We start from the raw sequence: 27,084 nt of genomic DNA, 5'->3' as shown, positions 1-27,084 counted from the left end.
GCACTTGCATCCGGTCCAAGGTACTAGTGAGCCCAAAGTACTTTGCATGCGTCATTGACAAAAAAACTCATGGCACGACATTAGCTCGATCCATTCAATATATCTCCCACCGTTTGGAATGCCCAGCTAGTTATTTTTTCTCCTCCCACAGCGGCCCAGCGATCCGTCAGTGGACTGCGCTGAGGTAGTACATGCCCAATCAAAGGTAGAGATGGCCAACCGGCTTGCTTCCCGGTCGATCGACCTGTGATGCGGGACCCTGGTTCTCGTGCCAGATATGATTATGCGTAGTTGTCTTGGAAGTTGGGGGCAGAGAACGGACAGGGCAGGCAGGGCAGGGCGGATGAGATTGGCATGGGTAGGGTAGCCACCATGTTAGTGGGCTAATGCATTGCAGTACCTCATATCTTGGGGTCAGATACTAGAGTACTACTTGGGTTAGTACCTGTATGCTGTATGCTATATGCTGTACCTCGAGTATGAAGTACTTGCACAGAATAAAAATGGCGATAGTTACCTTCGGCTCGAGTATGTCATTCTTCCTCAAGAAGTCAAACCGTGGACCCTGCCTCTCCTTTCCTGACTCGGCGTTCTTGGTGCGGCGGTCAGTGTGGGAAATGCATATGCTACAAGCTAGACGTTTGGTTCTCCAGACTCCTGCAGACGCATTCCCGACAATGGACGAGTGGTGGCTTTCGCTGGTCAGGGTACTGTACACGATAGCAACGTGCCCCAAGCTGTGCACTGTGGAGACTTTCTCTCATCGAATGTCTGTTAAACAGGCTGGTGAATGGATGAACCATGAAAGAGCATCTGGCTGAGGCGCAAGGGATGAAATTAGCCAGATCTCTAACTTCCACTAATTTCTTAGCCTCAAAAACTGCGAGCCAGACCCGTGGATGCGCAGATGGATTGTCATGATTGTCTTTGAAACAATTCTAAATTATGCTTCGGAATTGTTTCTCGAAGTCGGGTGTGGCATGGTATTGTATCATGGACTTGCTAAGAGGAACTTTGACGCCTTTCTGATGCCCGCAGGCCGTCAGACAATCACGGGCGACACCCCCTGACGTCGCTTGTTGATTTTGCTCTTGACAAGTCTGTAATAATGTGTATGAAGATTTTGCTACTTTCGGACCCCAAACAGAGCCGTTGAACGAGAGGCGGATACCTAGCGAAAGGCTGGGGTGTTCGGTGTGGAGGCTGGACTTTAGATGGCCAAAGTACGGAGTATCGCAAGGCGAGGAAGAATGTGAGACCAAGATCTGATTTGACAGGATAACAGGCAACCTTGATAATTGCATCTTGAGCGCTTCCAAAGCGGTGCTAAACTGCTGATCTCGATGGCCCCCGCCCAGGAATGTGATTTGGGACGGAATGTTGGGCCTGATGCATGCCTCAGTCACAGACGGACCGCATGTACGAACATTTCCGGATGAAAGAATGGCCACAGGGATCATTGATTCAGTCGAAACTGGCGCGTCGCAGGAGGAGCGAATAGACTAAACGAGCCTCGTGTGTCCGGGAGCGGCCCGAAACATTCCTAGTTGACGTGTAGGATCAACGTTGACTGTGATGGATCTGGACAGCATTCATAGACCCGGGGCCATGGGTCCGTAGAATGTCAGGAAAGTTGTGGCTGCAGCATTATCTTTCTTTGTTGACTTTTTTTTTGTTCTTCTGCGGCAACCCCCATCCTTCTCCAACTCCATTTGTTCCTTTCTTTTTCCGCGGGGTTTCCTTTTTGTTTTGCTTCGGATGGCCACGAGACAATGGGAGGGCGCCGTGCTGCAAGCCGCCAACTTCTGGAAGTGGCGGGAGAGTTGACCGCGAGCGTGGGATGATGCGAGCCAACCATCCAAGGCGAGGCGTATACATAGGTCTATCGCCGCAAAAGGAAGCCGGCCTGCGCGACTAGCAACCATCAAGGACACGCTTTGCCTTTTACTTACAAGCCTGTGTCTAGGCCTAGACAACTAAATGATGATCTCCCGCCGCCTGTCGCTGGCCTTTGTCACTTTGGCGGCGGGATCAAGCCAAGAGGTTAAGGAGAACTCAGGCGCGGGATAACTTGTTTTCTTCTTGTTGATGATTTGAAATTGCCAGCCCCGGGGCCCGAACGCAATGCTTGCTGGTCCATGCTCCGTGAAAGCAAGATCCTCGGACATTTTATGACATGGTGGCGGGGCGTCAGGAGAAAAAGAAAAGAAAAGGCTTGTCAGACTCTCTTCGGCTAGTGTGCCATGGTGGTGATTATCTGCATTTTCGCGGAAAAGGGAGCTCGCTTGTCGTACCATGCCGATAATTATTATGGGAGGGAATACGCAAGGGTGGTAGTGGACCTAGTGGTACATGTGCACTTCGAGCTGATAAGGTACTCACCGAACCCAGGCCAGCAATCTAAGATACGTGATCTAGTAGATACAACTCTTATAGAACTCGCCACCTGGTATGTGTCGGCGGGCTCAAAAGCGGATTAGCAGCCATGCCGACAACCAAATTCGGGAAGCCCAAGATGACTTGTGGGCGATGATATAGGCCGGACCTCTATCTCTTAGAAGGACTAGCCATTGCCAGTCTAGCTTGCTCTCCAGCAGTGACGGCTGCAGCCGCGACAGCGGCTGAGCTACTCGAGCCTGCACTTGCAACATTGCTGGCATGCGCCAACAAGAATTTGCAACATGTCAAGGTGTACTTGCAAGCCCGTGTCCAGGTCTCGTCGTTTTGGTTGAACCCCAGCTTAATGCTTGCATCGCCAATCTTGTCCCGTTTGATCTCGTATGGCAATTTCAATCCGGGTACAACAGCACCCGCTTGGCCTCGACGATTGGAGGGCGCTGGCGCTGGAGTTTTTTCCACAAACTCTCCAAGCTGGCGTAGACAGTCTAGGAAGGCCACCATTGCTGTGTCGAACCGGCGGTGAATCCATGGAATATGGAGCGGTAGGTCGCCGGAAGAAAAAAGCTCAAGGCTGACAATGTTGACAACTGCATTGCCCCCATCGACTGTCGATTGCGCGGGTGACGGCCGTGAATATTCGAATTTCTCGATTTTTGACATGGAACCCATGGGTTTCATCCGGTAGCCCTGAAATTGAAAGTTCAGTTTATCTGCTATAGTGGCTAGAAGCAGTGCTGTCTGACCCCAGGCGGCATTAATTTCAGGCCACTCAACTGACGGATTGGCCAGGCGGCCGAGACGAAGGCCATTGATTGTCCCAAAGAAGCCATCGTGGCCGATACAGAATGCGTCGTTGTAGACATTGGTCCTTTGCAGCCTTTCGAGCTGCCGAGAATCATGGTCGTATCTCATATTTAACGCGTCCCGCTCGTTTTGGAAATCGGCAAGGACCAAAGAGAATGCGTTTCGATCGCGCCAGAACTTTTCCTCTTCGAGATCTAAAAGTCGAGACTCTTCCTCCAGCTGCGCGATTTCGTCATCCAAACCGGCTTTCTCTTTCTCTAGGGCAACAAGTTCCGCAAATGCCGCCTCCTCAGCCTCCAATGTTTCTTTTAGGGACTTTTCGGCTGCCTCGATCTCCTCCTGTGTTGGGACAGATGAGTTCAGGTTTCGTAGGAATGTTACGTATGCATCTCGTTCTTTTGTGGCGTCTACAAGGCGTTGTTGAAGGCCTTCGACTAGCATCTCGGTACATTCTGTGCAGATCGGATGATCAATATCGGAGCGGGAGGAGATAACCTCAAATAATCGGCTTGTGCGCTCGACCTGGTCTGCAAACGACCCATGTTCCAGACCATGTTCATCACTCTGGGTATTGTGACCCCGCTTAGCTTTCGACGAGGAGCTGTCAACTCCAATGGCCTGCGGTGGACCGACTTGGGACTCTGTAAGCATAACAAAAGACATGTTGCCACTGTCTCCTCGCCCTAGTCGTGGCTGTGTTGCCAGGTTGCCCCCGGCCTGCCGGGGCGCTGGTATTGACCTCCGATACGCGGGCGGCGACGCATTCTTCGAGACTCGATCGTACAGCTCTCGGCGCTCTTGTGGGTATGATAATCGAGCAGTGCCGATAGTATGGTCCGGTAGGGTTTTACCTGTAGAGCCTGGCCAACCCTTGTTAGTTGAATGCCTGCGAGGAGTTGGAGGGTTATTACCGATCAGCAAATCGAATGCAGCCGGGTTCAGCGACTCTAGAGAGCCGTCTAGCTTTAGAGGAGTACGACACTTTTGGCAAGACATGTTTGCTGGAAACAAGAGTAAACCTTGGTCATTATGGTGGCATGGCCGAAGACTAGGAAGGGCGGATGTTGTTGCAGTTGATGGTTGATGGGGGTTTGAAGGTAGTCAGAGAACGTCATGCGGCGATCCGCAGTTAATGTTTTTGTGGCCGCCTTTGCTATAGGCTTGGATCAACAACATACTTCTCAGACCGACCCAACAACAAGCCTAACTCTCTCTCTCCGAATGTGCAGCTTCATTGTTCTAGGATTTCGCGCAACCAAAGCTTGTCCTCCAGCTCTTCCGTTTGGCCTTAATTCAGCTCGCACTTTATAGCATTTCGCTCTCGTCCATCTCACCTCCGTCGCAGCAAAATTCATCCAAAATACTCCCGCGTTGCAGCTCCCTTTACTGGATTCAGAGGCTGTGCCCTTGCATCCTAGTTTTTAGTTGCGCGACTTTGGCCCTTCCTTCCAATTCACGCCCTTTCGCATTGAAATGCCAAGTTCTTTCCGCGCGCAAACATGGAGAGACCATTGAAAAGACGGCTGTCTCTGTCGCCAGAGCCCGAGAACGAGAGCGAGGACGATATGAGTCACGTTGATTTACAGGCTGCACGTGCTCAAAACGACCTGCGACTGAAATCCATCTTCGAGGGGATCTTTGAAAAGTACGGTCGGGATTTTACAGATGTCGGTGACGAGATCGATCTTCAGACGGGGGACATACTTGTGAACAATGGGCATCTTCACACGATTGATGGGGAGGACAACGCTGCGACCATTGAGGACTGGCTATTGGAACCGGATCCATCGGCGGCGGGTATGGAAGAGGAGAATTCCAGACACCATCACACGCAGAGAACCGACGACAGTGATTTGGATCAGCAATTCGGGCGTGGAGCGGTATCCAGACTATCACAAATGCTACTCGAGCCCAAAAAGTCGCAGCAAACGCCGGACGACAAGGCAAGCACGACGTCGGAGGCTGAAGACGACGACACGTCCAGTGTGGATTCTTTGTTAGATACCGCGCTATGTGTTCAGGGCACCCACGCCCGGGAACTCGGGACGGGCGAGACTGTCACCAAAAAAGCAAATACTCGCGCCGCCGAAGAATCCAACCAATCTGAGGTCGAACATAATGAGAGACTCGATGAGGCTGTGGATCCGATTTGGCGCGTTCCTGAGATCAGTCCAAAGTGGACAACCCCAACTATGCTGAACAAATCTATACCGAGACCGATTGTCACTACCATCCGCACCCAGTCTCCACCTGGAGCGGGTTCCCTCTGGGCTCTCCCCTCGCAGCCCAGACGTAACACTGATGTTGCGAGAAGAAGAAAACAAAAGGACAGCCCGAAAAAGCGGAAGAATAACCCTTCCAAGCCTGTTGCCTGCGACTGGTCATTTGCAGATACCCCAGATGGAAGCGAGTCCGACGATCCGTTACAGGACTACGAGCCATCACCGACCCCGAAAGGTGCCGTATACATCAGAGAGAAGCGCAGGGACCTCTTCGTGGCAAGCCGTACGAAAAATACGTGCAATTACTGCAAAAGATCATTTACCGAAGGAGAGTATGTCTCGCATTTGCAAGCCACGCTTTCTGATCCTGCAGACAGCGGACATGACCTCATCCACCTGAAAAAGGAGCTAGAGATGATCACTCAACGCAGTGGCCGTTCGATAGATTCACCGGCGCCTGGACTCAACTCGGAAGACGCCAACCACGAATCAACTCTTACAGGAACTAAACGAAGGACTGTTATAGCACCAGACGAAGCTAGGCTAATCATCCGAATGAAGGTGACCGAGGGGATGAAGTGGAAAGATATTCTGGACCACTTTCCTCAAAAAAAACTCGTTCAGCTGCACGATTGGTTTGGTCGCCATTGGAATGAGCGCCACGCGAATCCTCCTCAATCATCAAAGCCCTGGTCAAAGGCCGAGCTGGGGAAGTTAGCAAGAATCAAGGACCAGTCAGATCTCACTTGGCCTGGGATCCGTGCTGAACTACCGGGAAGGTCGCACGCGGAGGTAGAATTCAAATTGTTGCAACTTTGGGCGAGTGGCGATGGCGAAAGTACATAGGAAAGCCCGCTCGGGCAGCCTACCAGCAACGAGTGGCCTGGCGAAACAGAAGCTTGGAACCCCTACTTACTAGCAGCGAATCCGAGCTTCGTTCAGTATCCTTATCAAAGCCTTGGGTTGCCCTTTGGAATATGGGACGAGTGCGACAAGGTGATGTTCGCATGAGATTCAGCCTCAGATCGATCGGATGGTTTAATCGAATGATCAGGGTTTCTTGCAAGGCGAGATAAGCAGGGTCTTGCCGCGAAACGCATGGTCAGACCGTTACTGGTCCTCTTTCGCGTTCAAGACGTCCTCCAGCTTCGTGTCGACAGCGCCACCTACGTCCCCAGCTTTCGCCCAAAATCTCGAAAGATGTCTTGAACCCGAGTCAGAAAGCATTGTAACAATTCGATGACCGGGTCCTAATTTCATAGCCGTCTTTACGGCTGCAAAGCCTAGGTCGGATGTGAGTATCAGCGACCCAATCATGGATGGAGGGTTCTTACAGTTCACAGCACTGCTGCTCCCGACGAAGATTCCGTCTTTCTCCACAAGCCACCTAGCCATTGCTAGAGCCTGCGCATCCGTGACCCTCACGGCATCGTCAACGAGCTCTCGTCCTACTTCAAAGTTTGCTGTCACGCGGTTGATTCCAATGCCCTCCACGATAGTATCGACTTGTCTCCTACGTCGGGTTCCCTCCTTCTCCTTCGGATCGAACATGACTCCGTAACGGACCCGATTGTATAATCCACTCCCTTGAGGATCGGCTACCACAACGGTGAGGTTCGGGATCTTGGGTTTGAGGAAGAGGGCGACGCCAGAGATGGTGCCTCCAGTTCCGGCACCTGCAACAAATGCATCCATCGACCCATTGCACTGGGCGTAAAGCTCGGGGCCGGTGCCGTTATAATGAGCCCTCCAGTTTGCCTCATTCTCGAATTGGTCTGCAAAGTATCCTCTTCCATTCGAGCCGTCTGACGAAGAAGAATGTGTATGGGCAAGTGCTCTTGCGCGGTTGACAAAGTTGTCTTTTTCTACAATAGGAGCCGGCGGCACGCGATCGACGATTGCTCCTAGTTTCAAGAGTAGATTTGACTTTTCGATGGCCTGGTCAGATGGCATACAGCTGGTTATCAAGTCAGCCCCGATTCTTACACAAAAGAAGACTAAAGTGCTTACATGTGTGCCAAGTATCCCTTTGCTCTAGCCAATGTCGCCAATGAGATGCCAGTCGAGCCGCTTGTACCTTCGTAGACCGTATCTCCCGAATGGGGAGTCAATAGGCCTTTCTCCTCTGCCTGATCTGGGTCAGAGGGCTATCATGGGATTCAGCGGACACCACATACTATTTCAATCATACTCAAGGCCACGCGGTCTTTTGAGCTTTGGCCGGCTCCATTGAGAAACTAGGTCCGTGTTAGATATTGACTCGAGGAGTGAGCAAGCATTTAAAACAGGTTCACGTACTTCTGCCTTGCCAAGGATTTCGCACCCCGTCGCATCGGACAAAGACTTTATTCGCAGCAGGGGAGTATTTCCTATGCAGCCCTCAATTCCCTCTACGATCGCGGGAGGTCCATGCCTCGCAATAAGCGGATCCGCAGAAGCGTCCTGGAGCGATCTGGCAGATCGATGACGACGGTACTCTCTGATGCGCTCCTCGAGCTCCGGATAGAACAGGTCCTTGAAAGCTATCGAGAGGACCACGCCCGCCACGAAGGCGGTTCCAATATATATGTGAGAATTGTCCGTCATCGATAGAACGACCTCGGAACGACTGGGAGTGGGAGAAATGAAGCTATGACAAGCCCAGTACTCCAAGCATGCCAAAGGAAAAAGCTCGGGCCACCCGAACCTCCGCCCGCAATCCAGCATCAGAATCCACCAAGTTGTCTGACACCTCTTCTCTCCGTTATCTCCAGCTCGTTGTCATCGTCTCCGCTCGGTCGGCTTTTCGTCCTGCAATGGACTCTTCAGTCCTTAATCAGCTGTTTCGACAGCTGTTCCGTCACCCTGCCTGCCAATCCCTGCGGCGCTCGCCTTCCTCGGCGCACACCTTGCGCTTGTCTGGACCATCCTATCAACAATACCGGACGTTTCTTTCTCGTCGGACGCGGACAAAGCGCAAGAGCACGGATGATGGCATGAATTGGACGAAGCGCGGGGATTACCCAAAAGATATTGAGAAGGAGCTGCAAACGTACCCATTGGTGACGGCGAAAGACCTCCGCCATCGACCGGAGCGGCCACGCCAGGTCAAGATGTTGACGCGAGAATTTATTGATGGTAGGCTGAAAATTTGCACAATATCCTTTGACCATTTTGCTCATTCTTCTCGCGACACAGACAGCCTCTACAACCCCTATTATGGCTATTTTTCCAAGCACGCGACAATCTTTAGTCCCGGAGAACCCTTCGATTTCAATAATATCGAGGATGGGCCTGCGTTTCACCGGATGCTGGGCGAGCGCTATACAGAGTTCGAAGATTTGTTGGACGAAAAACGGCCGGATGAAGCGCGCCAATTATGGCATACGCCTACCGAGTTGTTTCGACCTTACTATGGGGAGACCATCGCCCGGTACCTGGTGTCAAATTACAAGCTGACACAGTATCCGTACCACGACTTGATTATATACGAAATGGGCGCTGGAAACGGAACTTTAATGATCAATATCCTTGATTTCATCCGTGACACAGACTATGAGGTCTATCAACGAACCAAGTTCCGCATCATTGAGATCTCCCCAGCTTTGGCAGGGCTGCAGATGAAGAACTTGACCGACTCTCTGTACGCAGCGGGGCATTTGGATCACGTCGAGATTATTAACAAGTCGATCTTCGAATGGGATACCTACGTGCACTCGCCGTGCTTCTTCCTTGCGCTTGAGGTCATTGATAACTTTGCGCACGACACTATTCGCTATGACTGCAAGACCGAACTACCACAACAGGGAGGAGTGCTGATTGATGAGGATGGCGAGTTTCACGAGTACTACACTCCTCAACTTGATCCCGTAGCCTCCCGGTTCTTGCGCGTCCGTCAAGCCGCAGCTCAACGTGATTTCCCGAGCCCGCTAGGCCCGAGACTCACGCGACAAGTCCGGGGAATCCTACCCTTCCAGAAGCCTTTTACGCTACCCGAGTATGTCCCAACTCGGCTGATGCAGTTCTTTGACATTCTCGATACCTACTTTCCCGGTCACCGGCTAGTGGCCAGCGACTTTAGCAGTCTTCCAGATGCAGTGCCCGGAATTAATGCGCCAGTGGTACAAACACGATACAAGCGGAGGACCGTCCCTGTCTCTACTCCCTTCGTAAGTAATATTCTTGTCCTATACTTGTTCATTCCGGCTCACGTCATGTTCCAGGTCCACCAAGGTTACTTTGACATCTTCTTCCCCACCGACTTCAACGTCGTCGAAGACATCTACCGAGCAGTTACCGGGAAATTGACACAAGTGGTCAGCCACGAGGACTTTATGAAGCGCTGGGCATACATTGAGGATACTGAGACAAGGAGCGGCGAAAACCCGCTACTGACGTGGTATAAGAACGCCAGCATGTTGATAACAGTCTAACCGGTGTACATTCCTACGGCACGATCTGTAAATATAAGTGTACCGATATCAAATATGAATGCTAATTTTCAGACTTGGAATAACCACGGTTGACATATCAGGAACCCCTCTTTTCCCCGCAGATAATTCAGTTGCCTCCCAACTCTCAGCTCTTACTAGTAGGTATACTTCGCTCCTACCATCCACATCTACAACACGCTACAAAGGCCATCAGATGAAACCTAGCTACAACCAACAATTAAGGAGCTTAAGAAAAACAATGACGACCCCCCACTGGAAACCCATCGTGCAGCAAAAGCGCGCTGCCCAGCTCAAATCCATTCCCCTAGCCTGGCACCTCCCCCAATCCACCATCACCTCCACCACCGCAACCACTCTCGACACAATCCGCACCTGCGGCATTCTCACCCCAGAGGAACTGAAGTGGACGGAAATCGACGACGTCACGGTTCTTGTGCGCCTTCTCGCCTCACGCGGGGTCAGTTCGGTGCAACTCACCACGGCATTCTGTAAGCGGGCTGCGATTGCGCAGCAGATGACTGGGTGTCTGACGGAGATCTTCTTTGATCTGGCGCTGGAGAAGGCGAGGATACTCGATGAAGAACTGGAGAAGTCGGGGAAGGTGAAGGGCCCGTTGCATGGGTTGCCAGTTTCGGTCAAAGATCGGTTTGATGTGCAGGGGTTTGATACGACTGTTGGTAAGTTTTGTCTCTTCTCCATTATTGGTCTCTTTCGTTGATGGACCGATGGGTGGAGGGCGGAATTGTGGGCTGATGTTGTCTGTAGGTTGGGTTGGCCTGGCGAATAAGCCTGCGGCAAAGTCGGACTCTGTGGTGCAGTTGTTAGAGTCTATGGGTGCCGTTCTGTATGCGAAGACGAATGTACCGCAGTCGTTGATGGTGTGCTCCTGCCTCGTTCTCTACCTTTTCAGTCCATCAAGATGTTTGAAAACTAATCGCGGTGTAGATGTCCGACTCCTACAACCACGTTTTCGGCCAATCCGTCAACGCCTTCAATAGAAACCTCATCTCTGGCGGCAGCTCAGGGGGCGAAGGTGCTCTCGTCGGCGCCGGAGGCAGCGTACTCGGAATCGGTACGGACATTGGAGGCTCAATTCGCGTCCCGTCTACCCTTCAGGGTCTGTACTCGATCTGTCCGACGACGGGACGGGTTCCCTGGAACTGTTCATTGTACCACCCTTCCTACCCTAGAGAAAGTGGCACCCCGTGCTAATCAAGTTGTAGCATGCATCAGCACTATCTCGTTCCACCCGTGGCAGGCCCCATGGCACGAAGCCTCTCAACCATTGAATACTTCATGCAAAGCCTCCTAGACTCGAACCCCTGGAACCTCGATCCGGGGTGTATACCGATTCCCTGGAGGGAGGAACTCGCTGCGCCGCCGCCGCCGAATTGGAAATTGAAGCTGGGTATTGTGTATGATGATGGTGTGGTTCGGCCTCAGCCCCCGGTTATGCGCGCCATGAGGGAAACCGCGAGGAGGTTGAAGGATGCTGGACATGAAGGTCTCCTCCCTTCCTGTTTACATAACTCTTATTTTGAGGCCGTATAGTTTGACTGACTCAATATTAGTGATTGAATGGGACACATCCTTGCACGTCGAAGGCACAAACCTCTGGACAAAGTGCGTCCTCGCAGACGGCGGCCACCACTGCCGACAGCTCTGCGCCATTGTTGACGAGCCGCTCATACAGGGAATGCTTGTTGGAACAGCAACAGATGAGCTCTCGAGTCAAGAACGCGAAAAGGTACGGATAGCAGTCGTGCCTCCCTCTCCTTCCCACCTACCAACCCTAACCGCCGTAACCAGATTGAAGAAGCAAAATGGGCCTACCAAGAACGTTACCTCGCACAATGGGTGTCATCCGGCATTGACGCCCTCTTACTCCCCGTAACACCTTGGGTTGGCTACAAACCCAAGACGTGGGTTGTGAGTAAGCAGTGGTTGGGGTATACGGCCTTATACAACTTACTCAACTATGCGGCTGTGACTGTCCCCGTTGCCACGGCTGATCCTGAGCTTGATGATCCCCGCAAGGATGAGGAGTGGAGTGGGCATGTGCCGAGAAATGAGTCGGATAGGTTTAATCATCAGCAGTGTATGTTTTCGCCCTGGTTTTGTTTTGCTGTGTGGTCGCTGGGAGAGACTAATGAACGGATAGATGACATCGACTTGGTGAAGGGGATGCCTGTGACGGTGCAGATTGTTGGGGGTAGGTTTGGAGAGGAGAGGGCTGTTTCTGTTGGAAAGGTTATAGATCAGGTTTTTGGTCGTCGATAGAAGGAGAGAAAGAGATATGTGCATGGTTTAGGTAACATAAGTACGTAACTATCCTGGGGCCAAGATCACATTCATAAAGGAGGACTATAGCTTCGCCTTTCCCTCTTGCGGATTTTCCTTCGCCTGGTTCTGCCACGCAAAACCAATCTCCTTCCCAATGCCCGGCTCAACAATAACATTTACAAGAGTGACCGTATCACTCAGGAAACCCTCCCTCGTCGCCTTCTCTAGCTCCTCCTCGTTCCGCACAAAGTACCCCTTGCCGCCGCACATCGTGGCCAGCATCTCATATCTAGTCTCATAGAGGAGACTCGTTGACCGTAGACCCTTCTTCTCAGGTGCATCGTCGGACTTGGTATTATTCGAAACAGTTTGGTCCTGCAGTGTCTTCCACGCGTCCTCAGAGGTGCTGTCACCGTGGTAAATGCCCGAGTTATTGACTACGAAGATCAACGCGGGGATTCTATATCGGGCCAGTGTTTCAATCTCCATGGCGCTAAAGCCGAATGCGCTGTCGCCTTCAAAGGCGACGATCTTCTTGGGCTTGGCTGTTCCCTCGGGGATCGCGTTGAATGCTTCGTGCGCTGCGACGATGTACCCCATGCCTACTCCCATTGTAGCGTATGTTCCTGCGTCGAGACGCTGACGCGGGTGGTATAGAGGGAAGATGGAGCGGGAAATGTCCATTGTGTTGGCGCCTTCGGAGACGTACACGATATCGCCGCCTTCAGCGGGTGCCAATGAGTTGAGGGTTGATTTGATAATATGATAGGCGCGCTGGTATGTGAGTGGTGCACTGGCGGGTGTTTGTCGGAGAGCGGCCTTTTGAGCCTTGTCTTCGTTCTTCTTTGCCGAGTCTGCGAGTAACCTTGGGAACTGGGCGGAAGACGAGTATCGCCAATTGGACAGCGATGCTGTGAGCTGATCGACAACGAGGGATAGATCTCCCAAGATACCTAGCTCTGTGCTCGCGGCGTTCCGCCCAATCTCCTCTGCCGAGATATCGACTTGGATAATCTTCGCCTTGGGAGACCACTTGGGTGTCTCGCCAAAGTGAAGGATCCAATTGAGCCGTGCGCCCAAGATGACGACTACGTCTGCATGCTTCAATGCAGCGCTTCGCGCACTGGATGCATTCAGCGGGTGGGAGTCCGGCACTACGCCCTTCCCCATGGGCGTCGGAAGGAACGGGATCTGTGTCTGCTCAACCAGCTTGCGGATACCTAATTCGGCGCGCGCATATGCAGCGCCTTTTCCAATAACAAGCAGCGGGGCTTGAGCGGTTTTCAAAAGCTGAGTAGCCTTCAGAATCAAGGAAGGGTCACCGCTCGATTTAGGTGGTGATGCGACTAATAAGGTCTCTGGCTGTGGCATCGCATACTCCGGCGACAGCTTTCCCTGGATGATATCGGCAGGTAGGTCGACAAATGTCGGTCCCGGGCGGCCATACCAACATGTCCGGTAGACATTCTTAACAGCACTGGGGATAAAATCGAGCGAGGAGGCACGGACGGCGAACTTGGTGTGGGGGGTCAAGAGGGAAATGGCGTCCATTTCCTGGAAGGCACCTTTGGTCACGAGCGTAGACTCGGCCGATCCAGCGAGCACGAGAAGGGGAAAGTTATTCGCTGATGAGTTTCCGATCTATATGTAACGATGTATATGTGAGTTTGGGTCATTCCTAAAGGCATGCTAGGCAACCATACCCCGGCCAATGCATGGAGAACTCCAGGACCGCCGACGACGAGACAGACACCAGGCCGTCCTGTCATGTATCCATAGACACTGGCTGCATAGCTGCAGGCTTGCTCGTTGCGGAAGGCGACGAATCGAATACCCAGGTTGATCGCTTCCTCCGCAATCTCGACGACGGGTATGCCGACGATGCCAAATATCACTGTGACCCCAAGGTCGCGCAGGGTGCGCGCGATAAGTTGAGCACCTGTTTTTGCAGCCATTCTGGTGCTATGGAGACTTTTCTCCAAAATATTCAATGGATGATTGTCATGGAAATGTGAAGCGGAGAAGATAACGGATCGAGCGGAGAAGATGCGGGTCGCCAAAAGTCCCGAGGTTCAATTTGGGGTTGAAATGAGGTCATTTGGGGCTGCCATGACTACAACTGTTGAACTGATAAATTCATCACAGTCATAATTCTAAGCCATGCATGCACCTATGGATATCTTTGGCCCTAGTAGTTACAATCTAATCCAATACCTATTCAAAATTCAAAGTCTTTTCGGAACACGTTGACGTCCATTCCCGACTCCACCATGTCCGCCAGATCCCGTCGACCCATCTGGCTGAATACTCGTCGCAGTGTGTCATACAGGTTGGTGCTCTGGTTCTGGTGCACAATGTGGTCGAGCTGTTCATCCGTGATGCCGCTGCCGTCACCGCCTCCGATGATTTCTCGGGCACGTTCCCGGCCTTCTTCCGCAACGACACGATGCATGGAAAGGGCGCCGAGCAGATGCTGGGCAGCTTCTGGGTAGCAACCGATGTTGATGCAGGACACACCCAGGTTGTATCGTGCGCGGACGAAGTTTGCATTGATGTTCAACGCCTGTTCGTACGCTTCGATAGCCTCCTCTGATCGGCCGGAGTTGGCGAGCGTAGCTCCCAGGCGGTTCCACAGAAGATGAAGCTGCTCCTTCTGGTTCGTCGTTCCTGACTCTGTGCTCGCCAGCGCCGTTGTGAAGCAGTCGACGGCTTTTTCGTATTCTTCCGCGCAGTAGAATAGTACTCCAAGACCGACCTGGACATCAGGATCCATCTGCGCCCCGGAGGGTGACAACTGGGCCGCTTGGATAAAAAGGTCTGTAACTCGTTCATGAAGGATTTGACGGTCAGTGAAACCTAAGTCGGCATCTGAGGAGAGATTGTCAGGGTTGATGATCTGAGGATACTTGACGGACAGCCAGCGCTCCAATGTTCGATACGCCGTGGAGTCGTATCCTTCATTTGTGTATGAGACAGCCAGACCCATAAGGGCATCGAGGTTGTTCGGGTCAACCTTGAGAGCCTGCTCAAGTGCCCGAATAGCGGGGAGCTCCTTCTCGTTCTGAGCCTGAGCAGTACCCAGCATAGTCCACGCTTTTACATGCTCGGGATCCTTTTGCACCGCAGCCTCGAATGCCAACGCTGCCAAAGACAAGTTACCACCCTCTTGCATAATCTTCATCCCCTCCTCGAACGGGTTAGTCACGTTGCGGAAGACGTTTTCCTCCTCAAACGTATAATCACCCAATCGAGGTTCCTTGAATCGGGTAGTGAGGTTATCGAATCCATCCCATTCACTCATATCACCCATGTGCAGGTTGTCGTTGATATCAAAGTCATTAACCCCCTCGGCGAGTTTCCTATTTGTTGCCACCTCAGCTTGAGCTCTTTCCCACGCTTCTTCCATACCACGAAATTTATCCTCCAGATTGTCTGAAGTTTGGTGGACTGACCTGTCAAGATCGTTCATCTCCGCCTCTATGGCTGCGTTGGCCTCGTCATCCAATTGCTCGTTATCCGCCAACTCAATCTGCTTGAACTGAGCCTCCCAGTTCTCGTCGTCCAGCTCAATCATCCGTCCTTTCCCCTTATCCTGAGCGGTGGCTTCCGCCGGCTGTTGGTGTTGCTGCTGGTGCATCATGGGGCTATAACCGGGCTGCATCATCCCCATTCCCCCGTAACCCATGTATCCCATACCCATAGGTCGCTGGTAACCACTCATCATTGGTGACTGACCCGCCGTAACGGGGCTAGCTGATTGAGGAACACTCATGGTACTCTGTTGTTGGAAGCGAGCGAACTCGGCAGGCGTAAAGCCGGAGCTGTTATTCATCATAGGACCCTTGGGCCCGGCAAAGGCAGCCTCCATGCGAGCATGCTCTCCGGGGTCAAACTCGGCCGCCCAACCGGGCGAGCCTGTCCGAGGTGTCTGCTGGAATTGTTCTAATTGATGTCTGACTTGTTCCATCTCCATCCTCATCTGCTGATTTACACCTCCCGGTAACTGGGCTGATTGTTGGGCGAACTCGTCCATCATCTGTATAGCACATTATTAAGCAACCGGTTAGCCATCCGATATCCTCCAAAGTTTGAGACGGGAAGGGCAAAGATCGGTACTGTACCTGGTCATGGCCTCCCATCATCCCCTGAGAGCGCATGCCCTCTTGCATACCGGGCCCACGCCCGACGAGTCTGTCTCGTTGAAGAGACTTGTCATCTTGAACATGCTTCGTAAACTGTGTCAACGGGTTTCCCGCGGTCGAGCATTCGGCACCACCGAGGAAAGACATTTTGTATAGCAAGCCCGAGATAATTCGTCACGTACAAATCAAAGAGAATGACTTTTTTTTGATAGAGACGGTCCAGGGGTATTTAGCTGGTAGGAAATAATGATATGAGGAGGAAGGAAGAGAGAAAGTTGCCCGCGGCCTGCGCCTCAGATGCTCGAAACGTGGGGTTCGGCGCCGCTGAGAGCCGATCGGGAGGACCACAACCAGCCGAGGTCCCTTTCAGTCACGTGTACCTAGCAATGGCATAAAAAGCTATGTGCTGACCGATCCCAGAGCAGGGGATTAATGTAACGGACTCTATTTTACATCAGATTTATATACAAGTGCTCGCGCTAAAAGTACACTCAATTCCTGGATCCGATCCCGAATAAAACCGCCCCGGCGCCTCAAAATGCTTGCTCAGTGATATTATATTTTGTCAATGTCGGCCGGCATAACCAACTCGGTTCCTTTGGACAGCCGAACGTTGTTAGAGAACGTCACGTTAAGCTTTCGTTTATACGGTCTTTTCAGAGAGAGTCTCTCAAGTGCGATTGTTGCACTTTTAATGTCTGTAAACTCCGCATGAAGGTAGCCCTGGAATTGGCCTGTCCGACGATCCATTGATACCCGAACATCAATCAAATTGTTGATGTTGCGGAAAAGAGTATTGAAATCGCGGTCCGTCATCTCAAACGGCATGTTTCCGACGTACAGCACCTTTGAGGGTTGTATTGCTTCTCGGTTAGCGATGAGGCTGGAGTGGGAGTAGTGCATGGTGACACGGCGCCCTTGGAAGATTTTCATGTGCATTGCTTCAATTGCCGTCTGCGCGGACTGCCATCTGTCAAACTGAACGTAGCCAAATCTGCAAGGACAATATCAGCCCCAGGTCGACCAAAGGCAGAAATAGGATGATTGAGATTGCTCACCCTTTACTAATACCCCTATCGTCATATATAATGTTCGCCGCACGAACAACCCCAAACTTCGACATGTGCTTCTTCAAATCTCCCGCAGTCAAATCGTAAAAAAGGTTGCCGAGAAATACCGTCTCCTTTGGCTCTGACTGTCTCTTCCTGAAACTCTCCCAGCTATCTTCCTCGAGCCGTTTCCGCTCCGCCTCTGATTCACCCGCGGCCGCTTCTCTGATTTGCGAAAGATCAACGTCAAAACTTGGATTCGACGCAGAGTTTGGTGCCGATGCGCTGCTCTTTGCAGCAGTATATGATGTATCTTTCACCTCTGGTGGAACTTCTATAATTTGTTCAACGGCTTCTTGCACTTTGTCGGCTTCGCATTGTGTCGATGACTCTGGTGCGTCGGATGTGGGACTTGTAGGCGTAGCTGTCGTCTTGATCGCGGAACCTGTATCGGTGGCTATCGACTGGGAGCCCTTCCTAGCCCATTCACTTTGAGATATCGTTCGACAGAGAGGTATATGATGAGGAGGATTCGACACCGCGGCTAACCTCGACCGGACGAGAAGCGGAGTGGGCGAGGATAAAAGTCGACAAGCAGTGCGCCGAAGGGAATACCTGCAGAGATTCGCGTTAGCTAGTCGCTATATGCTTCCCCAAGGTTGTGATACTGTACATATTGTTTCCCGCCAATCAATCGGTATAAATTGAATTTCTTGGTAAACAGGTTCTCAACATCCACAGAATCGTGCAAAAGTTCTAGGCTGCGGATGCTGAGATGCTCCGATGTTGTCACGTGTTGATAACGATAACCAGCACAAGTCACCTCGAACCAAACTTCAATTCAGAGTTAACAGGTATGAAATAACAGTTGCATAAGTTTAGTTCTTAATATAGTTATTCAATTATTCTCAGCTGGAGAGTTTCCACGAAGGTTATTTTCTTGTTCACCCCATAAATATATCGTATACTCCCATCATAATAAACATATGGACACACCATGAGGGGAGAGCATATTTGTACAAAACCGACAAATGCCAAGAACCCTAGACAACAACAATCACTAACAAACATGGATATCATAGGTTAGAATATATAGTAAGGAAGTTCCACAGAACACCACAACAGAAACAAGTCTGACACCTGGAAGTTGACTTTTTCACGTGCCCGAAAGGTCGGAATAGTACGGGGTATAAATGCAAAGACAATACGCGTGCCTTTAAACGGTCAAAAGGATTTTCACCAGGAGTATCAACAAATTAGTTGAAACCTAAGTAGCGCCGTCATGTTCGTAGCCGTTGCCTTGAGGGAACATGTTATTCGTGCGTGGTAGTGTTCGAGCAGTGTTACTTTGCGTCGGTAATTGGGTCGGAGATAATGGGTTAGTAGTCTGTTGTTGTATATCCATTGGCGACCACCATGAGCTCGACGGATCAAGCGCGCCGCCTTGAATGTAGTTATCCCATGCATCCTAAATCATGGTCAGCCAGGGCACTGATGGCATACGGGAAAGAGGTGACAAACCCAGTCTAGATTGACTTGCATTTCTGGCATCTGACCAAACATATTGTTGAACACGGAGGAAGCGCCGGGTACTGCGTCCGCTCCGAAGCCTGGGATTGCCGGTAAGGGGGTGTCAGCCTTTGCCGCCATATCATTGAACGGCGCGCCTTGACTGAGAGGGGTCATGCCACTGCTAAGCAGACCCAAGGTCATCGCAGCGCTTTGTTTTTCGTCATGAGGCTCAAATGCTGGAGTGATTGGAGTTGCCTCGGGACCACCCCGCTGGAGCCTGCTGAGCATGACTCCAAGCGCACCGCCAGCTTTCCATGCTTCCATGGTCTCATCCCGAAGCTCATCCCATATGTCTTTGCTTCGCTGTACAGCAGCTAGGATCTCCTCTCGTCGCTCCCTACCCCAAGCATATGTATCAGGAGAAGTCCTGGCGGCATTAGGCACCTGGTATCCATGGTAAAGATCAAGGCATAGAATGGTTGCAGCAAGCAAGAAATCGCTGGCGCTGAGAGACGTTACTCGATTCTGGCGACTCCTCAGCCGACCTGTCGGTCGTGTTTCCGCGTGGAGCATCGTCTGAAACCGTAGCAACTCCATAGCAGAATCAATGCAAGTCCTCCTTGAATGTGTAAATCGGGGATTCTCCCGTGCCCGAATAAGGTATTTCCTATGAAGAATGCATTGTGCTCTGTGATAGACACTCATCACCTGCAAGGGTTGTCAGTATGATAAATGCGAGAAGCAGTCAGAAAGAGCTTACGGAAAAACGTGACATGATGAGAACCAGTGAGTCAAGCGGAGACTCTTCGATAGGACGCACAAGGAGATGCTCTGGGATCATGTCCCGCGCGCGGCGGAGCTCCAAATCCATTTCCATGACCTTGTCATAAGACGCGTTCTGAAGTGAAGACGTCTGTTCTATTGCCTGGCCGAGAACATATGAAAGCCGCGACTTGGTTATAAGATAGGAAAGCGGGGTGGGCTCGCTCGGGGGTCGTGACGGGGGTAGCTCTTTGCAGTTTTCATCGAAATCGTCATCATAGAGATTACGCGGCAGGTCGCTGTCGCTGTCTCCGGTTCTAATCATGCTGGGCAATCCAACTTGACAGGAAAACAGGAGATCGGCTTGCCGAACAAAGGCCCAAACCCTCCGGCGCATTTCACCCTGAAATGGCGTGATATTGGGAAAAGCTTTGGAATCACGGTGGTAGCCCATTCTCATGGCCAGCCGAACGATGACGCCGTTCAACACCCATACAGATATATCAGCCTCTTTCGTTTGGCAATAATCGCCATGGAGGTGAAAGGCTAAACACTCGATGAGATATGGATAAGGCTTTGTATAGTCAGCCAGTGTAAGACACATCGCCACCAAGTTCCTGAATGTGCCCGCCATGTCTATAGACTTGCCCCGAAACTCTGGAGGCTCGTCACCTTCGCGATAGTACGACAGCATTGACAACCGCATCATGGCGAACAACATTCCGATCCAGACAATGCAAGTTTGGGAAGGATCTTCCCAATGCTTATTATACTAGGGCCAGAAGTTAGAGATTATTTGCACCCGCGCTGAGGGTTCGCTTACCTGAGCTTGGAAGGTAGGGCCGTGGAGGAAATCTGAGAATGGATTTAGTATTCCGGTAACAGAGGTTCCAAGCAGCGAAGGTCATTGGGACGTCACGTACGAGTTGCAGGGTCATAGCAGTTGAAATATCGCGAGATTAGTATGTCTGTCGTGTACTTGGAAGGAAATGAGGACATAATCTCCGCTCGGCTCGTTGGCTTCATTGCCCCGAAAAGCAGGGTTGAACCAGGTACGTCAGTGGGGAGACGAGTTGCCTTCAGCTTCTCTACCTGTTCTTCATACTGTTTCTTGTGCGTGTTGAAATATGTGCGAACTTCTGATATCTGTGCAACAATTTAGATATGCGATATAAAGTTTCCAGCTTGGTGGCTTACCTCGCTAAGCACAGACGCCCAATGTGCATCACTGATGTAGTAGGACTTGTTATTGTCCACTTTCATGATGCCGAATGACTTGGTTACCTGCTCAGTGTCACTCTCCTCTTGAATAGGTGTATCATCGTCGACTTCCAGGTCAATACCATGCTGACCGGAGCCCGCGCTGCTGCTTGTGCCAGATATCGCTGCCATGGCGGCGGCAGGGCCTTCAGATTGAGACCCATTGGTCATCAACGACAGGACCAGACTCTCCAGTCGGTCAATTCTGTTTTGCATGTCATCGGGAGAGTTTGAAGCAGCTTGGTTTGCGGAAATCTTCTTTCGAGAATTTGTCTGTGCGTACGTGCAGGAATGTGCGTCTCCACGCTTGACGCAATTCTCACACGGATTGGAACGATTGCATTTCAGCCTGGCGAGAGGTTAGAGTCTGTCTTTCTGAGGCATGGCTTGCAAGAAAAAGAATATTGGTGGAAAGCCTACTTTCGATGGCGGCAAGGGCCGCATGAGAGGGGCACTCGATTTCGTTTCCGGACGACTCTAAACTGACCTTCCGGGGACACCCCGCCGTTGCTGGAAGAGGTCGTGGACGGTGGTGTCGGACTCATTTTGACTGCCGCAGCAGGAACTAATATTGAGGATCGATGTGTATGATGAAGCAGCCAAGCGGCCGGTCGACACCAACGTCTTGGGAAAATGCGAATAGTAGGCGAACAGTCAGCGTTAATCGCGCAGCGTCTCTGCAGGCGATGGTAGGCCGGTTCGTTCCCTGTAATTCGAGAATTCGAGAGAGCGCAAGTTCAATGTTTCCGATTCCGACCCAGTTATCCCTCTCGGGTTCGATGTGGACTCAGCGATTCAACTACCAGGCGCTTCCGAGTCGTGCCTACCCGCTGAAGAAGATAAAAATCAATCGACGATTCAAGAATAATTTGAGGTACAACCGGTCCGGCTTTTCTATCAAGCAACTCAGCGGTGTTGTTGCGCACGTAGTTGAAATTCGACTTGGAGCGTACTGACAGTTGTAGAAAGTGAGGGGTAGGGCGAGTGCGAGGAGATGCGGTAGAGAAGAAGGCGAACTCGCAGGTCGAGAGGAATCAGCTACTGAGAGTATTGCGCCGACGCCGATATGGTAGGCGGACTGCTCCACGAGTTCACCTCGATAGGCGACGAAGGTAGGATGTTATCGCGCAGAGGCTTGATGCCAAGATACCCAGGTGAACGGAGATGGTGAGGTCGATGAGGGCCGAGCTCGACTACCAATCAGCAACCCGGGCCACCAGGGGAAGAAATGACGCGTTATCTGGATGCCTGGACCGCTGTTAGAAGACACGAGGGACTCCTCCTGTTGACGGCAGGAAGGAGGGGAAGAATCCGCAAACGGAGCGAGCTGGACTTCTTAGGCCTGCTTAGTGATGGAGATGATTTTATCTCCGTTATCACCATTGAAGGCGGTCAGGTCGAGCTTGCTTCTTTGGTCGCTTGAAAACTCTAGGTTTCGCACGGCGTCGATGCCAGACGATGGTGGTCTACGTTGTTGCAGGAAGATTTTTTCGAGCAATTCGCATTGTCAGCCAATATCCTGGCATCTCGAGCTGGGGGCTCCATCACGCCGCCGTCTTCGTCACCATCCGACAGAACCAGACTCTAGCCTGGGGGCTGAAAGGCTCTCGCTCGTTCTTTGGGCCTGATCCCCGTTAAACATGCACGTTTCATTTGCTGGGGGGTTGTAAGGGTCATGTTAGACTGTGGCTCTGCTGGATCACTGAGTCACACAACGCGGCTCAGCCCAATCAAAACAGACGCCGGAGGGTTGTTGGCCCGCGCAGCCGCTCTGGAGTCTGGAGGTTTGAAGCTTGCTTTTTTTTGGCTCATATTAGTAGTCCTGATGGGCCCGGGGGATCGTTCGGAAATCCAGGGCTCAGAGAGATACCATCAAACCATCTCGATCATTTCGAGGCTCAGAACGGACCCTAGAGAAAGTGCACAATAATAATAGCCTTTGTGCGCCTGTCGAGGACAGCTCGTCAACCATCTCATGCTTTGGTTATGACCTCCTCCCAGTAGTAACCATGAAGGTAGACTTTTACTATGACTGGTAAGATGTGTACGGGGTACAACAATACTAGTATAAAAACGGCCGGCGGAAGCTCCAGTCAACTGTCACTGAGAAATCGAGATGCAGTCCATGACAGGGGCGCATCGACTAAAGAATAAGCTTATGGGCTCTAACGTATTTTCCCCCGAGCTGGCCGATCGTAAAATCTGATATGTATTTCTCCCATAGTCCTAGACTCTTGAAATGAAGATGCCTGATGGGCTTCAGCGTCTGAAAGTATTGCCTTGTATACTAATCGCTGTGCATTTAGATGCTTCCAAAATGTTGGTTGACCTTAAAAACTACAGTGACAGCCTTGACTATTATTTCCATCTTGTTCTTCTTTACTTCACGCCTAAAAAACAGAGCCAGAGGTGAATCAAGTTAGCCTTGGGCACTTTCCAAGTCGTGAGCATTATTATTCTTCTTTTTAATTAATTGCTTTTTCCGAGTCGCTTCTTGCGGGCAGCCGTCTTGTCTAACACGTCTAACCTATGATTCGAACTGATCAGTTGGAACCCATGTTCCAGTGAAGACAACAAACGACGCTCGACCAATTATCAGTCTCGGCGAGTGTCATATTCCTGGCACCCAAATCACGCATGAAAGCCTTGCGCAAGGATTCCCTTTCTCTTTTCCTGAGGCAAGGTCCTTCTGGTGGGGAAGCTAGACGTATAAGATTCCCCAGCAACCAGCTCCTCCTGAGCTTCTCTTTTTCCGACCCAAGCTTATCTGTTACGTTCACTTTAGTATCATCACTTTACTTACCTATTGCATCTCAACATATTATTATTGAGCTCTGAGCTTCAGCAATCCTTCGCCCATCTGGCACTCGCCGTCATACTCATAATCTACGATGTCCGGAGCGGGAGGCCCACCGCAGCGGGGCGGCGGACGCGGCGGGAGAGGCCGCGGAGCGGGTGGTGATCGCGGTGGCGGCCGTGGTGGAATGTTCAATGACCTTCCCTACCGGCCAGCTCAAGGTGATCGAGGAGACAGAGGCGGCTTCAGAGGTCGCGGTGGTCGTGGCGGAGGGCGCGGTGGCGGCCACTTTGACCAAGGTCCTGCAATTTTCTCGTAAGTAATGATCTTTTTGTACTTTTGGGTGATACGACTTGGCTAAAAGACGTATCCTGGTCAACTAGCCCCCCTGGCGGCGTTCCCTCCCCGAGTACGAAAGTGACCCAAACAGAGGATGCCCTCGCTAGTGCTCTGGTCAAGAAAGAAAAGTCCATATCGCATCCTGAGCGACCCGGTTACGGCACGCGAGGCAAAAGTGTACAGTTATTTGCCAATTACTTTGAACTGAAGTTGACCGGGAAGGGCCTATATCGCTATCATGTCGACGTCAAAGGTGGCTCGTCCACCAAGGCGCTTAACGTGAAGAAGAGAAAGCAGGTTTTCCGTCTTTTGCTCGAAGAGCATTTTCCCCAGCTCCGAAAGAGCATTGTGACTGATTACAGGTCGACTCTGATATCACATGTAAAGGTCCTAGACCAGGACAATGTGGAGGTTACCTTTGATGTGCGATACCGCGGCGATTATGAAGACGAGTATCCAGAAAACCCTGAGGTTTTCCGGGTAAGCTGCCAGTACACCGGTCAGGTTGATCCTGCTAGTCTTCTGAATTACTTGACCTCGTCCGATGCTTCCGCTATGTTCGAATCCAAGGAGCACATTGTGCAGGCGCTAAACATCGCTATCGGCTACCAGCCCAAGTCTGCCGACGCCATTGCTTCTATTGGTGCCAACAAACATTATGCTATACACGATGGCCTCGCGGAGAAGTTTAATCTGGGGTGGGGTCTCGAAGCACTCCGAGGATATTTTGTGAGTGCTCGTGCTGCGACGGCACGCATCCTAGTCAATGTTCAGGTCAAATACGTGGCTTGTTACCAAGATGGTCCTTTGGACCAGGTTATTGGCGAGTTTCAGCGGACGGGTCCTTCCAACGTATATAACCTCAAGAAATTCCTCTCGAAACTCAGGGTCCGCGTCACACACATCGAACGCAAGGGCAAGAAGGGACAGGTGATACCAAGAATTAAGACGATCAGCGACCTCGCCACTCCCCATGATGGAAGCTCACTGTCCAATCCACCAAAGGTGCCAAAAATGGGGGCAGGGCCCACAGAGGTACAGTTCTTCCTGGATGCCCCCGGCCAGCAAACTGCATCATCCGGGCCCAAAGGTAAGAAGGGAAAGAAACCGGTCAAAGCGGGCCCTAAATCTTCGGGATCATACATCACTGTAGCCGAATTCTTCAAGCGCAGTAAGTCTTCATTCAAGCCGAAGCTCCTCCACTCTCTGGAACAAACCTGACCATTACAATTACAGATTATAACATCACTGTCAACCCCAACATGCCGGTTGTGAACGTCGGAACGAAGGCTCAGCCATCGTATCTACCCGTGGAAGTGTGCAGGGTTGAGCCAGGCCAGCCGGCCAAGGGGAAACTCACACCAAACCAAACGCGTGAAATGCTAAAGTTCGCTGTTCGGACCCCGGCACAGAATGCTCTATCTATTGTCAACAGAGGAACAGAGACTTTGGGAATTGGAGAATCCCCCAATCCTACTTTGGTGCGTACATGATATTCAGAAATGCAGCTGTGCTTAAACTAACCGTGGACAGGTCGACTTCGGTATCCAGACCAGCCCTAATCTAGTCACAGTACCAGGCCGCGTCCTACCCCCTCCAAACGTCTTTTACAAGGACAACAAGTCAAATCAGAAACAGATTGCGCCCATTGGGGGTAGCTGGAACATGAAATCGGTTAGGTTCTCGACGTCGTCAAAGCTCGCCAACTGGACCTGGTTGCTCATCGCCACACCTGGCGACAGACAACACTTTGGAGGACCCGAAGACTTGAACGACTGTTTGAAACAATTCACTGCCAAACTCAACGAGGTTGGAGTGCTTGCGCAGCTCCCAAAACCAGGAACACGTGTTGTACTAAACCGCAACACCTACGAGGCAGATATCAACGCCGCAATAGCCGGGCTCATGCGGCAACACCAGCCGTCCCTTATTCTCACGATACTCCCATTCAATGATGCCGGAATCTATAATTGCGTCAAATTAGCTTGCGACGTCCGTCATGGCGTCCGCAACATCAACGTTTTAGCTGAACGCTTCAAAGAGCGGAAAGAGCAGTATTTTGCCAACGTCGGCCTCAAGTTCAACCTCAAGCTCGGGGGAATCAACCAGATAGTGAAACCCAATGAACTCGGCATTATTGGCTCTGGGAAGACAATTCTCCTTGGTATAGATGTCACCCATCCCTCTCCAGGCTCTGCCGACGGTGCTCCTAGTGTCGCAGGTATGGTCGCGTCTATCGACTCCTCCCTAGGCCAATGGCCTGCCGAGATCCGTATCCAAGAATCCCGCAAGGAGATAGTCGATGACCTTGACTCTATGCTTAAAGCTCATCTTCACCGCTGGGCCGCAACTCATAAAGGCACATACCCTGAGAACATCATTGTCTACCGCGATGGTGTTTCCGAGGGCCAATACGACCTTGTCACGGAAAAGGAACTCCCGCTCCTCAAATCCGCCGCCCGCGACATCTACCCAGCATCTGATACAAAGAAGGGTCTCCCCAAATTCTCCATAATAATCGTCGGCAAGCGACACCATACACGCTTTTACCCCACCAAGCAGGAGGACGCAGACCGTTCCAACAATCCCGTCAACGGCACAGTCGTCGACCGCGGAATCACAGAGGCGAGGAACTGGGACTTCTTCCTACAAGCCCACACTGCGCTCAAGGGAACCGCACGTCCGGCGCACTACTACACCGTCTGGGACGAGATTTTCAGAAAGCTCAAGCCTTCGGCCCCGCACCAGAACACGGCCGACATGCTGGAAGCCATGACACACCACATGTGCTACCTCTTCGGACGTGCCACCAAGGCCGTCAGTATCTGTCCGCCAGCCTACTATGCCGATCTAGTCTGCACAAGAGCACGCTGCTACCTCTCGCGCGTGTTTGATCCGGCGACGCCGAGCGGGAGTGTCATTACTGGTGAAGGGCAGAGTCTCCGAGCTGATGACTCAGATGTTAGAATTCATCCTAATGTTGCGGATACGATGTTCTACATTTGATCTAACATCCGTGGCTTTCTGGTCTCTCAAATCTAGTGTCGTGGGTGTGAATTAGCGAAAATCAACAACCGGGTA

The 27,084-nt window shown here is 51.6% G+C and overlaps 8 protein-coding genes across 8 annotated transcripts; 3 read left to right on the top strand and 5 right to left on the bottom strand.

Annotated features, from left to right (window-relative positions):
* Positions 1-2,514: 2,514 nt before the first annotated feature.
* On the bottom strand, positions 2,515-4,452 carry BJX68DRAFT_16158 (beclin 1). The gene has a single exon (XM_071036875.1). The coding sequence runs from the start codon at positions 4,198-4,200 to the stop codon at positions 2,548-2,550; it is 1,653 nt and encodes a 550-aa protein (XP_070906138.1). The 5' UTR covers positions 4,201-4,452; the 3' UTR covers positions 2,515-2,547.
* Positions 4,453-6,491, top strand: BJX68DRAFT_16159 (Myb-like DNA-binding domain protein). Its single transcript, XM_071036876.1, has one exon. It carries the CDS (start codon positions 4,704-4,706, stop codon positions 6,270-6,272), a length of 1,569 nt encoding a protein of 522 aa, XP_070906137.1. The 5' UTR covers positions 4,453-4,703; the 3' UTR covers positions 6,273-6,491.
* Positions 6,405-8,055, bottom strand: BJX68DRAFT_16650 (putative cysteine synthase). The gene is made up of 4 exons (XM_071036964.1): positions 7,725-8,055; positions 7,604-7,663; positions 7,437-7,555; positions 6,405-7,383 (listed from the first exon to the last, which is right to left on the bottom strand). The coding sequence occupies exons 1-4, from the start codon at positions 8,010-8,012 to the stop codon at positions 6,537-6,539; spliced, it is 1,314 nt and encodes a 437-aa protein (XP_070906136.1). The 5' UTR covers positions 8,013-8,055; the 3' UTR covers positions 6,405-6,536.
* Positions 8,056-8,518: 463 nt separating this feature from the next.
* Positions 8,519-12,139, top strand: BJX68DRAFT_251779 (amidase signature enzyme; the record flags this gene model as incomplete). The annotated part of the gene is made up of 10 exons (XM_071042448.1): positions 8,519-8,543; positions 8,604-9,574; positions 9,629-9,721; positions 10,131-10,536; positions 10,625-10,737; positions 10,805-10,957; positions 11,093-11,363; positions 11,431-11,606; positions 11,669-11,957; positions 12,021-12,139. 10 exons carry the CDS (start codon positions 8,519-8,521, stop codon positions 12,137-12,139), a joined length of 2,616 nt encoding a protein of 871 aa, XP_070906135.1.
* An 84-nt stretch (positions 12,140-12,223) lies between these two features.
* On the bottom strand, positions 12,224-16,431 carry BJX68DRAFT_251778 (indolepyruvate decarboxylase family protein; the record flags this gene model as incomplete). Its single annotated transcript, XM_071042447.1, has 4 exons — positions 12,224-13,783; positions 13,846-14,118; positions 14,451-16,178; positions 16,264-16,431. The coding sequence occupies 4 exons, from the start codon at positions 16,429-16,431 to the stop codon at positions 12,224-12,226; spliced, it is 3,729 nt and encodes a 1,242-aa protein (XP_070906134.1).
* Positions 16,432-16,673: 242 nt separating this feature from the next.
* Positions 16,674-18,066, bottom strand: BJX68DRAFT_223746 (nucleic acid-binding protein). Its single transcript, XM_071038190.1, has 3 exons — positions 18,007-18,066; positions 17,343-17,948; positions 16,674-17,278 (listed from the first exon to the last, which is right to left on the bottom strand). Coding segments are annotated over exons 1-3 (1,047 nt in total). The 5' UTR covers positions 18,009-18,066; the 3' UTR covers positions 16,674-16,839.
* A 440-nt stretch (positions 18,067-18,506) lies between these two features.
* BJX68DRAFT_15953 (Zn(II)2Cys6 transcription factor) lies at positions 18,507-21,815 on the bottom strand. The gene is made up of 7 exons (XM_071036831.1): positions 21,288-21,815; positions 20,805-21,216; positions 20,531-20,753; positions 20,431-20,462; positions 19,606-20,379; positions 18,855-19,553; positions 18,507-18,801 (listed from the first exon to the last, which is right to left on the bottom strand). Exons 1-7 carry the CDS (start codon positions 21,410-21,412, stop codon positions 18,601-18,603), a joined length of 2,466 nt encoding a protein of 821 aa, XP_070906132.1. The 5' UTR covers positions 21,413-21,815; the 3' UTR covers positions 18,507-18,600.
* Positions 21,816-23,758: 1,943 nt separating this feature from the next.
* Positions 23,759-27,009, top strand: BJX68DRAFT_260836 (putative RNA interference and gene silencing protein (Qde2); the record flags this gene model as incomplete). Its single annotated transcript, XM_071043991.1, has 4 exons — positions 23,759-23,979; positions 24,048-25,174; positions 25,240-25,484; positions 25,537-27,009. The coding sequence occupies 4 exons, from the start codon at positions 23,759-23,761 to the stop codon at positions 27,007-27,009; spliced, it is 3,066 nt and encodes a 1,021-aa protein (XP_070906131.1).
* Between the last annotated feature and the right edge of the window lie 75 nt (positions 27,010-27,084).

This window comes from Aspergillus pseudodeflectus, assembly GCF_044049435.1.
Source record: "Aspergillus pseudodeflectus strain CBS 756.74 chromosome Unknown BJX68scaffold_1, whole genome shotgun sequence".
NCBI lineage: Eukaryota > Fungi > Ascomycota > Eurotiomycetes > Eurotiales > Aspergillaceae > Aspergillus > Aspergillus pseudodeflectus.
Note: the sequence above shows the minus strand (reverse complement) of the source record. Positions and strands in the feature narration are given on the sequence as shown.